This window comes from Poecilia latipinna, unplaced genomic scaffold (genome assembly GCF_001443285.1).
Source record: "Poecilia latipinna isolate Pla-1442-1.1 unplaced genomic scaffold, P_latipinna-1.0 Scaffold289, whole genome shotgun sequence".
Lineage (NCBI taxonomy): Eukaryota > Metazoa > Chordata > Actinopteri > Cyprinodontiformes > Poeciliidae > Poecilia > Poecilia latipinna.
In genome coordinates this window covers 447,421-459,603 of record NW_015112905.1, presented here as the reverse complement: position 1 = coordinate 459,603, position 12,183 = coordinate 447,421, and the positions used below count along the sequence as shown (strand labels likewise).

Genomic DNA, 12,183 nt, shown 5'->3' with positions numbered 1-12,183 from the left:
CAAACTATGACCACGAGTCAAAACATTTAAAAGAAGATAAATAAACTGGGAATGTCTGTGTCCTACACTTTACCTGGGACAACACCATTAGTAGCAATGGCGCTCATTGATATGGCTGTTAGCATTGTCTGTAATAGAAAGAAGAAAATGTTACATTAGAACATATTTCAACATAATTTGGTGTAACTTCAAACCCTGATAGCTTTTCAAGGCAAATGTAAAAGCTGAAAACACATTTTTATGAAAGTGGTGACAGCAATGGCCAACATAATACACATTTATGTCCTATGGACTGAGAGTGAGGATGATGGTCAAAAAAGTACAGGAAATGTCAAAGTAACAGTTTGCTTTACACACATAACTGCACTTCAGTGCACTCATGAATCTTCAGTAGTTGATGACACCATTGTCATTGGATGGTTAATGAGTCTGCGAACACACAGGAGGTGGATATCCACTTCTCAATGGTCCAAGAATATGGGTATTACAGTGGATGTCTGGGAATTCACCTTCAGTCCGCTCCTCAACTTTTTTTTTACATAACGTGTCTACCATGAATTGCTTCTGGTTCCTAAGACCCACCCTCAGTCCATACCTGAGATGCTCATCATATAGGCCCAATAGAGATTGTACTTCCTCCTTTAAAGAAGTACAACCTGCAACATTAGGTTGTACTCATCTCCTACACCGCTGTTATTCAGTCTGTCATGTGTTTGTTTTTCACCACCTGAGTTAGATGAGCCACAAAATAGCACAACTACAGAATACACCAACAATCCAGAATGCAGAAGAGAACATCAGAGGTGATCTTCCCCATAACCCAGGACTTTTACAGGTCTTAGGGGAGGAAAGAGAGTTAAGGGTCTGCAGACCACAAACATGTTGGACACAAAGCAGTTTTTACTTTTACTTTTGGGTTCACGCTAAAGGTTGTTATTTACACAAACATGACGTCACAGAGACAGTTCCTTCCTACAGACTGTTTCTGATAAACATTTAACTATCAAAGTATTTTTCAATAATATGCATATTTGCATTCATTCATTCTTGCACTATTTTGTAATAACACTGTAAATACACATTTGCTTAAAAATAATTGTTTTTCAGTTTCCATATATAAATTTGCATTTTAAATGTCTGTATACTAAGATCAAAGTGGAACCAAAGTCAAAGTCTGTGTTTGTATGCATAACTTTGACCACATTCTTATTCTCAGTTTGTTTGGTTGTGGTTAACTTTCTAGGTAACGGTAACTGTGTGTAGACATTGCACATGTTCATACTAACACATGAGCAGCACATCAGCACGATCAGAAGGGACTGTATGATGCCGGCCATTCCCACAATCCAAGTGAGTCGAAGGAAGAGAATGACCCCAAAGATGTTCTGGAGACACGGCAGGTAGACGCCCATCAGAGTTCCCATGTTGGGGGACTAGCAGGGAAACACAGAGGAGGGAAGGCTGTGTTGAGCATGACATTACAGGAAACAAGTGCAGTGATCATTAATATTGACTGATGTACTTTTTAAAGGTCGTTCAATCATGTTATCAGCACTCTGCGTGTATTTAGGTCTTACATTGACCCTGTCTAACTGCAGACTGCCCTGTTTCATAAGCAATCCATCAACAAAACTTAATAACTTGAACGAGAAAGCACAAAGTGAGCCATCAAGAAAGGATAATGTTTCAGAGCCTAAAAGTTCTCCCTGTACACATAACACAAAAACAAAACTTGCTTCCTGACTCCTGACCTTGGGGGTCTTCCTCCGTGAGGCCTCAGCACTTTCTTCCTCTTCATGCTCCTTGGCTCCTTGTGTGACATTAGTGTAGTTGACCAAGCGGCTGAGCAGAGAGGAAACCTTCGGCCGGATGTCAAGCTCTTCCTGGAATGAGAGATTGTCTGAAGCTAATTTCCTGGTAGATTAGATTTTTTTTCCCTTTAAATAATGGTTTAAATAATGGATGTCTTGCAGGGACAAAGCAACAGACCTCAAATAATGCCAGGTTTCTGTCATAGAAGTCGTTCCTCCTGCCAGAGGTGTCAGCACTGCTAAGGAAAGGGCTGTCCTCTTTATGATTCCCATGTCCTGTCAGAGTGTAAGATAAAATTAAGCTTTTAGACTGAAAAGAAGTTATTTTGTTAGAAGGAAAACAAAGTATAACAACAATTATCGTCATAAATACTGCAACAGTTAAAAAGAAAACATGATTAGTTGCTTAAACTCTGCGCAAATACTGATGAGACATCATACTCAATACAGAGGAAGCTTCACATGATAATCAATTAAAATTTTAAAGTCCAGTCAATCAAATTACAACAACGATTACAACATTTCTTAAATTCTAAATTCTGCATCTCTAATGGGGCAAAAATCTCATATTTTATCTACAGCTGTACTGTGTGCTTTTGCATGCTAAAAGACAGATGCTATTAAACTATTTTGTTTGTTTCAGTCTGAAGGCAGACATACAATTAAAAAAACAAAAAACATCAGTTAGGCAATTTTGCTTTGAAAACATGAGCTCCAAAAACAGAAAGATGGCTTTACAACTTTGTCTTTAAATCACAATTAGAAAAAACATTTAGCTTGCACTTACTGAAATTTCATTGTTGAGATTTAGGGGGAAAAAAATGGCATTACAGAGATAAAATCCAAATGGAAAAAAATTAGGCTAAAAAAACACAAGCAGGTTTCTTTGGTTAGTAATTAAAAATGGAAAACAAATCTCTTTTTATAGTCTTCTCTTCCAGCTTTTAACTGTCTCTGTTCATTTTAATTGAAAGATCTTAACAATGTCCGTGTAGCAGAAACAGAATTCACACAGCGAAATGGAAAATAACAACCAATAGCACAGAAAGTCCAGGTGATAAACAGGCAACTAATTAGATTCCACTTTCATTTATTTTTGCTTTTGAGGAAAGAATCAAACAGAGATAAGCACCACTGCTGGGCCAATTATTGTACACAAAGCATTACGGCAAACTTCACCCACACACACACTCACACTCACAGGCATGCACCTCATTACCAAGAAATTACCTAACCTCTAAATTATTAGAGCATGTAAACTTCAACAGGCTCCGTCTTGAAGCCTGAATTAATCCTGCTACTAAAAACTGGCCAACTTACCGAGGGGGCACGAAATGGAAAAAACAAGTATTCTCAACTGTGCCTCATGACCTTCAAGGCCGGTCCTCACTCACCTGTGCTCTGTGTCCCACTGCTGGCAAGAATGCTGTGGGGAAGCATAGCTATGTGGTGTATGCAGAGTGCAGGAGAGTACCCTGTGCTCTAGCCTGGGGAATTGTCGATTTCTATCCAGGACACCCGGTCACCCATAGCGAAAACTCACTCAGAGGCTTGATCTAACACATGGTGTGCAGACAGTGGGGAGCAGTAGGGTGGGTAGAGATGTGTTCTAATTCACATGAATGTGCAGGAACAGAAATAGTTGTGCATCGTCACTTTAGTCATTCCATTCAGTTCAGTTTATTTATATGGCTCCAATTAACAACACATGTGTCTGACGGAAGTTTACAAGAAACTAAACAAAACAAAACAAAAGAAAAACAGTCGCACCACGACAGATACACAGCTTACAATTTTGTCACAGGGCATAAACCGGAGATTTAAAGCTGTTTTTTTGTGTAAAAGAACAACCAACTCCCATGAGGTTGAGTTACTTATTGTTTACATGAAACAGAAACATTATCTCCTCTTTTCATATTTGTCTCTTGACAACACAATAATAAAATGCAGACTACACTCTTACAGATGCATGCAAACAATATCATCCTATGAGAGTACCTTCTTATACAAGTTGTTGTCATGTTGAATAGATTGCTTATGCCAAACTGTAAATGTAACATGTTATGTTTTTTGTTTTTTTCCAACAGTATTTCTGCTCTCCCTTACAGGCAAGACTTTTTGTTTAAAAATTTGTTCTTCCAACTTATTCTTAGTTGTGGATCTCTGCAGCTCCCCAAGAGTTACTAGAGGTTTTCCTCTCCAATTGATGCCTTATCTTGTCTGTAAAATGTTTTGGTGGGTTTGTCATTTTCCTATAATCGTTTTGTTTTTAGACAACAGATTAAACTATCTAACATATGCAGAGTTTTGGATATCATGTTGGCAGCCCTCTTTCTTCTTTTCATCTGAATTTTCTGCTATATTTGATATCTTTGACTCTATGTGTTCACTAATGTTCTCCTCCTCTACAAGACCTTCACAAACCAAAACTTTTTATTGAGTTAAAATTACAAAAATGATCAAATTTACAACCTGAGTAACTTCAGACAGCAATAGGTTGCAGTTAACTTTATTAATGGCTGTCAAACAGAGATGAATACATAATAAAAATAAAAGTTCACAAGGAAAAAGCTCTTACATAAAGGAAATATTTTTTTGTTGTTTTTAGATTGAACTTTAGTCTTTGCATTCAATATGGAAGGAAAACAAATACTCTTCTGCAAACACAGATAAATAGTGCCCTCTAGTGTGGTTTGAAGGTATTGCGTTGTAGACAAAAATAGGATGTGGCATGATCTTTCTCTTCTGTTCAGAAACAGATGCAAATTAATAAAGGAGAAAAGAAAAAAGGGAACAGGAAATAAAATGTGTCCACACCCTCAGCGTCCTATCCATTCACGGCTTTACAAAACATGACGTTCGATACTCAACCAGCCTTATGTTTTATGGGCTAAGGAGGCAGCAGGGTTCTCTAGCTAACACACTAAAGGTCTAATTGGAAAGATTAAGTGCTCTTTTATGAATGCATATAGGAGATATGCTCTGTGCACAGAACAACAACCTCTACTCAACATGTGTCTACATGTCTTACACAGCTTGCCCAAAATACTTAACAGCCCCAACAAGGAGATCAAACCCCTTCTGGGAATTTAATAATACCTTCTTTGCATGTATACTAGCATCTGGGAAGAAGATTAAAAAAATTCAAGGGAAATATGCATATTTCTTTCACTTAATCATGGCACCACAGCCTGTGTTTACTGTTTGTGCTATAGAATAGAATAGAATGTGACAGTATGTGACATAATTAATGTCACATACTGTTTTTATTTCTTCTTTAATTATGTAAAGCACCTTGAAATGCCTCACTGCTGAAATGTGGTATACAAATAAAATTTGATTGATTGATAGAATAGAATAGAATAGAATAGAATAGAATAGAATAGAATAGAATAGAATATACTTTATTGATCCCCCATTGGAAGTTGCTTGGCAAGAAATAATTCTAGCAACTAGAGCACTACAAAGTCCTTTAATGTTCAAGACGCTAGGAGTTTATATAAGTTTCTAAAATGAGAAAAAAGGTTTTGGTTCCAAAAGGTCCAACATACAGCTGAAACCAGCTAACATACACCATATAAAAACACATATCTTCAGTTCCAATCAAATACATAGAGATTTTTGATGATAAAAATGTTGCAAGGCACTTTCAGAAAATAACAAAGAGGTAAGTTACCCTAAATCCATAACCTCTCTAGCTTTTCTGTTCAGGTGTGACATTTGTTGATTAAACACTAAAAGTGGAAATTACTTTTCCAAACTTTGTTTGTAAACTCTTGCAAACAATGGAAAAGTTATTTTCAAAGATATAATCAACCCCTTATTGTGTGCATTACAGTTCCAACCAGACGTTTACATACACTGTATAAAATGACTTTCAACTATATTCCTATTGATTGTCTTGAACAAAATCAGCAGATATTATGGCCTAACAACAATTTAATAACGTAACAGTGCTTTACAAAGGTCAAGGTGAACAACTTCCAAAGAACATTACAACTTCATCTTACAGTAATCTGTTGGCACTGCTTAAAGTGGATTGGGAAACAATATCATTTTCATAAGCTCTAACAGTTAAAGAAAAAGAATCCTCTTTGCTAAATCTTGTCTTTGTGCAGCATTTAAGACTTTAACAACATGAGGCAAAAATGTCAAAGCTCAGGACACTTCATGTGGAATGGTAATGCTTACACACCCTCAGAAGAAGCACATTTATGTAAGTGTGCACACATACGTGTGTGAGCACGCTTTGCTGGGGCTGAAAGGTTCCTGAAGAAAAGACAGCTCTCATGTAGACTTATGTAACACTCATTTGCTATGATTAAGGGAAACTGTAAATGACACGACGCATTCATAATTATGTCAATTCCAAGTAAAGAAATTAAGTACTAGATACATTTATTTGAATGCCTCGTAAAGTCGTGCAAAAGGTCCTTAAAGAAATTATACTTGTATCAGACTTAAATTTAGAAAATCCAAATTAATGTTTGTGCTCAACCCACAACTGATTAAACTCATTTATATTCAGGGTGGGATCTTCCAAAACATCTCAGCGTTAGAAAGGTTTCTTATGTAATCAAATAAATAAATAGTTAAAAGGGGAACCAATAAATGTGGCAGACAGAGAATGAGCAGAAAGGGCTGGCTGGTAGAAAAATCTGTTTGCTCTCATTCTGCTACATGTTCACTTTATTTGCTGTGTTTGATACACTAAGAAGGAATATGTGATGGTGACATTGGGCTGAGAAAACATAGTTAAAAGGTACGGGGCATTTAAGCATGCAGCTATGTGTATTTTTTAGAGAGTGTGAGGTTTGCTCCATCAGGATATCAGTCCAAAATCTGGGAAGGGTGGGTTCATTTAATTACATTTTGGAAAATATTACACATATAGGCACAATTATCAACCATTCGCATTGATTTATTACTTTTGAGAAGAAACATAGCCACTGTACACAATGTTTTTACTTAAAAACATGTAACATGCTGAAGAGTTGAAATTCTTTAAAGACCTGCTCAGACATGTTAAATGGGATTTATGTATTATATATATTGTTGTGTGCAAGCAGGTCTGTATATGCGGATACAGGTGTTCACTTTGGGTACATACTTACTTTATAGATTTGTGCATTCTGTTAAAGTAGATGTATTGATTGATCTAAATTTATTTTACAAGGATTTCTTTTTCTCTTTTTCCTGTGTGTGTGTGTGTATGCACGTGTATGTATGTTTACATGAATAGATGCACAGATTCATACTAGTGTTAATATGGATATGCTCAACGCAATGGTTGTGACATGTCTGGAATGAATCAATCAAATCAACCTTATTTTAGCGAAACATCTATAATCATTAGAAAAAACAACAACACAGAGATCTAAGACTATCAAACACACACTGCAAAAGTACAAGCAGTTTTTTTTTCTAAGTACATTAATATTCAAAACAAAAATGAAAAAAATGGCTTTGTTCTTGAATTGATTTTAGTATTCTTCCAACCTTAGCCTCTGGCAAAAATAAAAAACAAAATAACTCTGTTTCAGCAGTACACCCATATTAGCTGTAATCACTGTTTCATGCAGGGTAAAGCCTAAGCTGAACAGAGGAACGCTAACCTGCTGTGCCTTAAAGCAAATCATATCAGCTTTGATGTGCTCTAATGATGAAAAAGGGATGGCAGCTCCATCTGATCACCTCAGGGGGTGAAGGTGGGCGGAAAGGCAAGCATGGTGCTCCAGCACAGACTTCTAAAAAGACAAAAATGAACTAAATGAGGATGTCATTGTGTATAGATCTAACAGATAGACAAATTGTGGCCTGTTCATGGAAATGTAATGTGTTTGGAAATTGTTCAGGGTTTAAGATTTTATGGTTAACTTGAATTTTATTTGTGAATACTCCTGTCACAAACAGCACAATTTACTTGAGGAATACACTAAAAATGTTTTTACTTTTTATTTCATTGGCAGAATAAAGCAACATTTACCTTATAGTTGGATTCTACACTGTCCATAGCTACATTCTCAAACTAATATAACAAAAACAAAATAATAATGCAAATGTGAACAAACAGTTTTTCTTCAAATCTAGACAAGTAGTAAAAATAGTTGTTTATAAAAACCAACATCCAATTCAGTAGTGAGGCTGCCAGTCCATCTTTAAATACCTTCGTAAAATGTAGGTACATGTTGACACGTAATTTGCAAAACCAATCTTCATGTTACTTACAAATAATGAATGGGATGATCTGATGAGATGGGAACGTTCTAGAAAACAATACAAGAGAAGCTCAAATTTTAAGGTTCAAAAGTCTCATCCAAAACCTGGGAAACCTCGACTTTCATAGAAATGGACAGGAATGCTTGACTGGATGTGACGGAAAAAAAGATTCAACATTTCTGAGGAATAATCAGCAAAACAAAATATGTACATGGACCAAGTATCAGAATTTTCAAGTATGTCATCAATTTAAACTTCAGACAAAAAGAAAAAAATAAATCATTAAGTGAAGATGGGAGAAAGGCAAAGTCAACTCCAACTTCTACTTCTCTCATGATGGAAAAAAGGCAAAAAAAAAATGAAAGATAATGGTGAAAGGACATCACCCTGAGGTGCCCCTTTGTTCCTAACCTTTAGTCCCACAAATTGTGTTCTGTTTTTCATGCAGTCATTAATTCCAGTAATTGTGGAGGCCGGTGTCTTCCACACAGGCCTCTTGTGTGGAAGACACGGGAGGCCAATTTGCCCAGCTAAGCAGGTTAAATTGTGTTAAAAGCATTGGAGAAATCAATAATCATCAGTCAGACAAGGCTGCCAGCTTTGTCCAGGTGACAATAGGTGCAAAATGAATCATCTAATTTATGGCTAGGGACAATGAATCAATTCATAATATTCAGTTAGCATAACATGGATGTTTTTAGACTGTGGGAGAAAGTTGTACCCTGCAAGATGGTACATCTTCTGAGATGTACCATCCATCGAGGAATGGATGGAGGGATGGAGGGATGGATGGTACATCTTCTAAAATGTACCATCTTAGAAGATGTACTGAGATAGACTGAGAGGTCTTCATAGAAGAACTGTATAGAATTAAATTAAATTGCACACAAGATGACTATATTTACATAAGTTTCCAAAGCCGTTGGGTATGGTTATCAGAATAAAGAGGCCTGAATAATATTAAACAATTCAGATTCCTGTTCAAAAAAAAAATTTTGAAAAACAGAACACAATTCACTTCCATCACACAATTGTGCACCTCTTTGTGTTGGTGTATCAAGTACAATACATTTTGGATAACATTAGACAAACAAGCAACAGCGACACAAAATTGTGTTGCTGCAAGAGAAAATATTTTAACTAAAAGTGTCACATCACCATGAGTCACAATGAGGGAAGACAGTTTTCAAATCAAACACTGCAGTAGCAAGATGTTTGAGAATCCCTTATAGAAAACTTGTCACTTAAATTAAATTTCAAACTCATTCCATCAGATTTTAAAGACTTTATTTCTTTTAGTTTACAAATCTGAACATTAAGGCTTAATTGAACTAAAAACTGAAAAATTAGTATTTTTTTTCTGCTTTATATTCTATCATATGGAACTTTTACTGTACTCTGACTCATTGCTAAACTTTCACCAAACAAGTTTCTTATACTTTAAGTTTCTTACGTAAACAAGAAACTTAAAGTGCTGTATTAATTACCATTATGTTATGGAGGCTATTCAATTTTTAATTAGACTGAGATGTTTGCCTACAGAATTAGCTACATGACTGATCAATTAATTAGCTCCACTGTAGGAGTTCTTTTATAAGAGTCTTTTTTTATACTCCCAAAATATGTTGACCAAAATCTAACATTTTACTATAATATTCATTTGCAGTAATATTTATAAAGAGTCCTTTTGAGGATATTAGATGTTTAAATGCTTAACCAGTGAATTTCATATAGAAGATGATGATGGTGTAGGACAAGGGACAAACTTTTAGTTCAAAAAGTTGTTTGAATTAAAACAAAGCTTTAACTATTCTACTCAGACATTTTAAAACATAAATGCTACTGCAAAACTGTTTTGATAATCAGTTCATCTATCTCTGCCACCTTAACTATAGACAAGTGACAACAGTTTTTACGGCCTGCTACCCACATCTTTATGTGTGCTCTGCTTTCTACACATGACAACGCAGCAGGAAAGACCAGTACAAAAACAAATAGTTTCCAGTCCTGGTGCTATTTCAAGGGATGCAGTTCGACAGAGCAATAACCACAATGTTGGTACTGCCCTTTGCTCACAGAGTTGAGTTCAGTGCCTGGAACAGACTCTGCACTGTGTCACTTCCTCCACACGTCACACTCTGGACATCGACTCATAGCATCTAACACGGTCAGCCGCCTACTCCTGTTGGGATTCATGCAGTATGTTCTCTTACGTTATGCTGATTTTAATCATCTGACCACATCCCCACCCGTTTTTCCACACTTTTAGGAAAAAGTCAGAAGTGAATATTGTAATCATGCATACAACTACTCCAAGTTCCAAACAGATGTTTTCTTTGTGTTAACATCCACAAAAATAGAAAGCGTAAATAACATGTTTCAATTCAAGCAATACACAAACACGTCGCCTTAAGATTATTTCTTGAGACTCTAATAGTGCAAGAAATTTCCCATAACTCGGTTAGAATGTATTATGACTTCAGGTTTGCGTATTTTGTGGTGTACTACAATGTTTTACACAGGCAGACTAGAAGGCACTTGTCTCTCTGTGCTGCTTGCAGTGGGAGGCTTTCATGCATTCCAGGAATATGCAAGCCAACAGCTGGAGCAACAAGACCTTACATGCTAAGGTCTTAGAATTCAAATACCAGCTAAAATACTCACATATCTACAAATCTACATATTTATTAAAAGCTTAGAAAAACATGTGACTAGTTAGGTTTTTAAATTTCATTTCTGCTCCATTTTGTGTTTTCAGTGGAAAGCAGTTCACAACCAAATCCACATTACTATGACTTCAACTTTATGCTACATGTCAGTGAGACAGCTGGTGCTCAGCCCATCCTTGGGGTAGCTGGTTGCCTTATTTAAAGGCCACGCCTTTGTGAGTCTTTCACTTGGAGAGAGACAGAAAAAAAGTGAGGTTTCTCTGGTTTCAGCCCACATAAACAGACGCCGCTTTCACACAAAAAATGAAGCAAAGTAAAATAACCGTCTCCAGAAGCTACCTTTCTGCACTTCTTTCTCCTCGCCTTGCATGTGTTGTCAATAACTTATGTACTGGCCCTGCTTCTTCTGGGTCGATTTAAGTGAATGACAGCCGAGACATGCAGAGAGGCAGAGAAGTGAGGAAGGGAGAAATTTGCTCGTGTGTTGTGAGCAACCAATCTTTTCTTGTGAAAAGAGATCCTCTACTGGCACAAAGAAAGCCCCATCTTTTGTGCGAAGAGCTACTTCAGGCCCACCCCCAATGTGTGTGTGTTTTTTTTTTCCCCAACAGTTCTCATCACTTTTGTTTTTCCTTTGTCACAGCTATAGGCTTGTATTTCTGTTTAAGTCCAGCACTATGTGGGGAAAAAAGGAAGAACAGAACATTAAAAATGTTCTTTCTAACTTTACTTAAGGTAAGTTGTGCAAAACAGAGCTGATTATTTTAGAAAAACATTTTCCAGTCATAGACTATTGCCATGGTAACCATTCAACCAGATGTTCACAAAGCTCCTAAGACAAGAATTGACTTGCTTGTGCTGTGGTTTGAGCAAGTAAAAATGTATACACATAAAGGTAGATCTTCAAGCTGACTTTCCATCTGGGTTAAAAATAGACTATAAAAAGTTATGAGACTTACCATCAGCACCATCTTGATGGTCAGGGCAGTCCTGTCCAGTGTCCCTGTAATCAACCCAGTTAATCCCTTCCAAACTGTCATAGCTGGACTGAGCCTGATCCTTTACTGGTACGACTGTGAAGTGAGGCATGTTTTCATTCCTCTTCTTTGCGCCTTCAGCTCAAACTTAACTTAGTGTGGCTAACTGTTAGCCAGCACTTCAACTCCCACTAATGGCAACTACATTCCACTACACTGCGCTCACTTCCTCTGAAGAGCATTATCATACTCCCCGCCCCCGAGCCAGCCTCTGATGTTTTTTTTTTTGTTTTTTTTTGTCTGTGCTCAGCGGCTCTGGAGGTCTGGGGAGAGGCGCATGTTAAAATAAACCCCTTCAACCAGAAGGAGTGACATGGCACTCAGGTTCAGGTTTGCTCTGAGAAGTCAGGGATACATTTTCACTCCCGAGTAATGCAGGACAATGCACTCATCAGAGAAATAGTGTAGAGTGACCCCTTCATATGTCTGTGTCATAATGACAGCAAA

General features: G+C 36.9%; 1 protein-coding gene across 1 annotated transcript in view; it reads right to left on the bottom strand.

Annotated features, from left to right (window-relative positions):
* slc12a4 (solute carrier family 12 member 4) overlaps positions 1 to 11,896 on the bottom strand; it is a 27,819-nt gene extending 15,923 nt beyond the window's left edge. The window contains exons 1-5 of the mRNA XM_015034148.1: positions 11,659 to 11,896; positions 1,990 to 2,087; positions 1,752 to 1,883; positions 1,287 to 1,433; positions 74 to 128 (exon numbers count right to left, since the gene is read on the bottom strand). Coding sequence (XP_014889634.1) covers positions 74 to 128; positions 1,287 to 1,433; positions 1,752 to 1,883; positions 1,990 to 2,087; positions 11,659 to 11,788 — 562 coding nt within the window. The 5' untranslated portion in view covers positions 11,789 to 11,896. The remainder of the gene's footprint in view (positions 1 to 73; positions 129 to 1,286; positions 1,434 to 1,751; positions 1,884 to 1,989; positions 2,088 to 11,658) is intronic.
* Between the last annotated feature and the right edge of the window lie 287 nt (positions 11,897 to 12,183).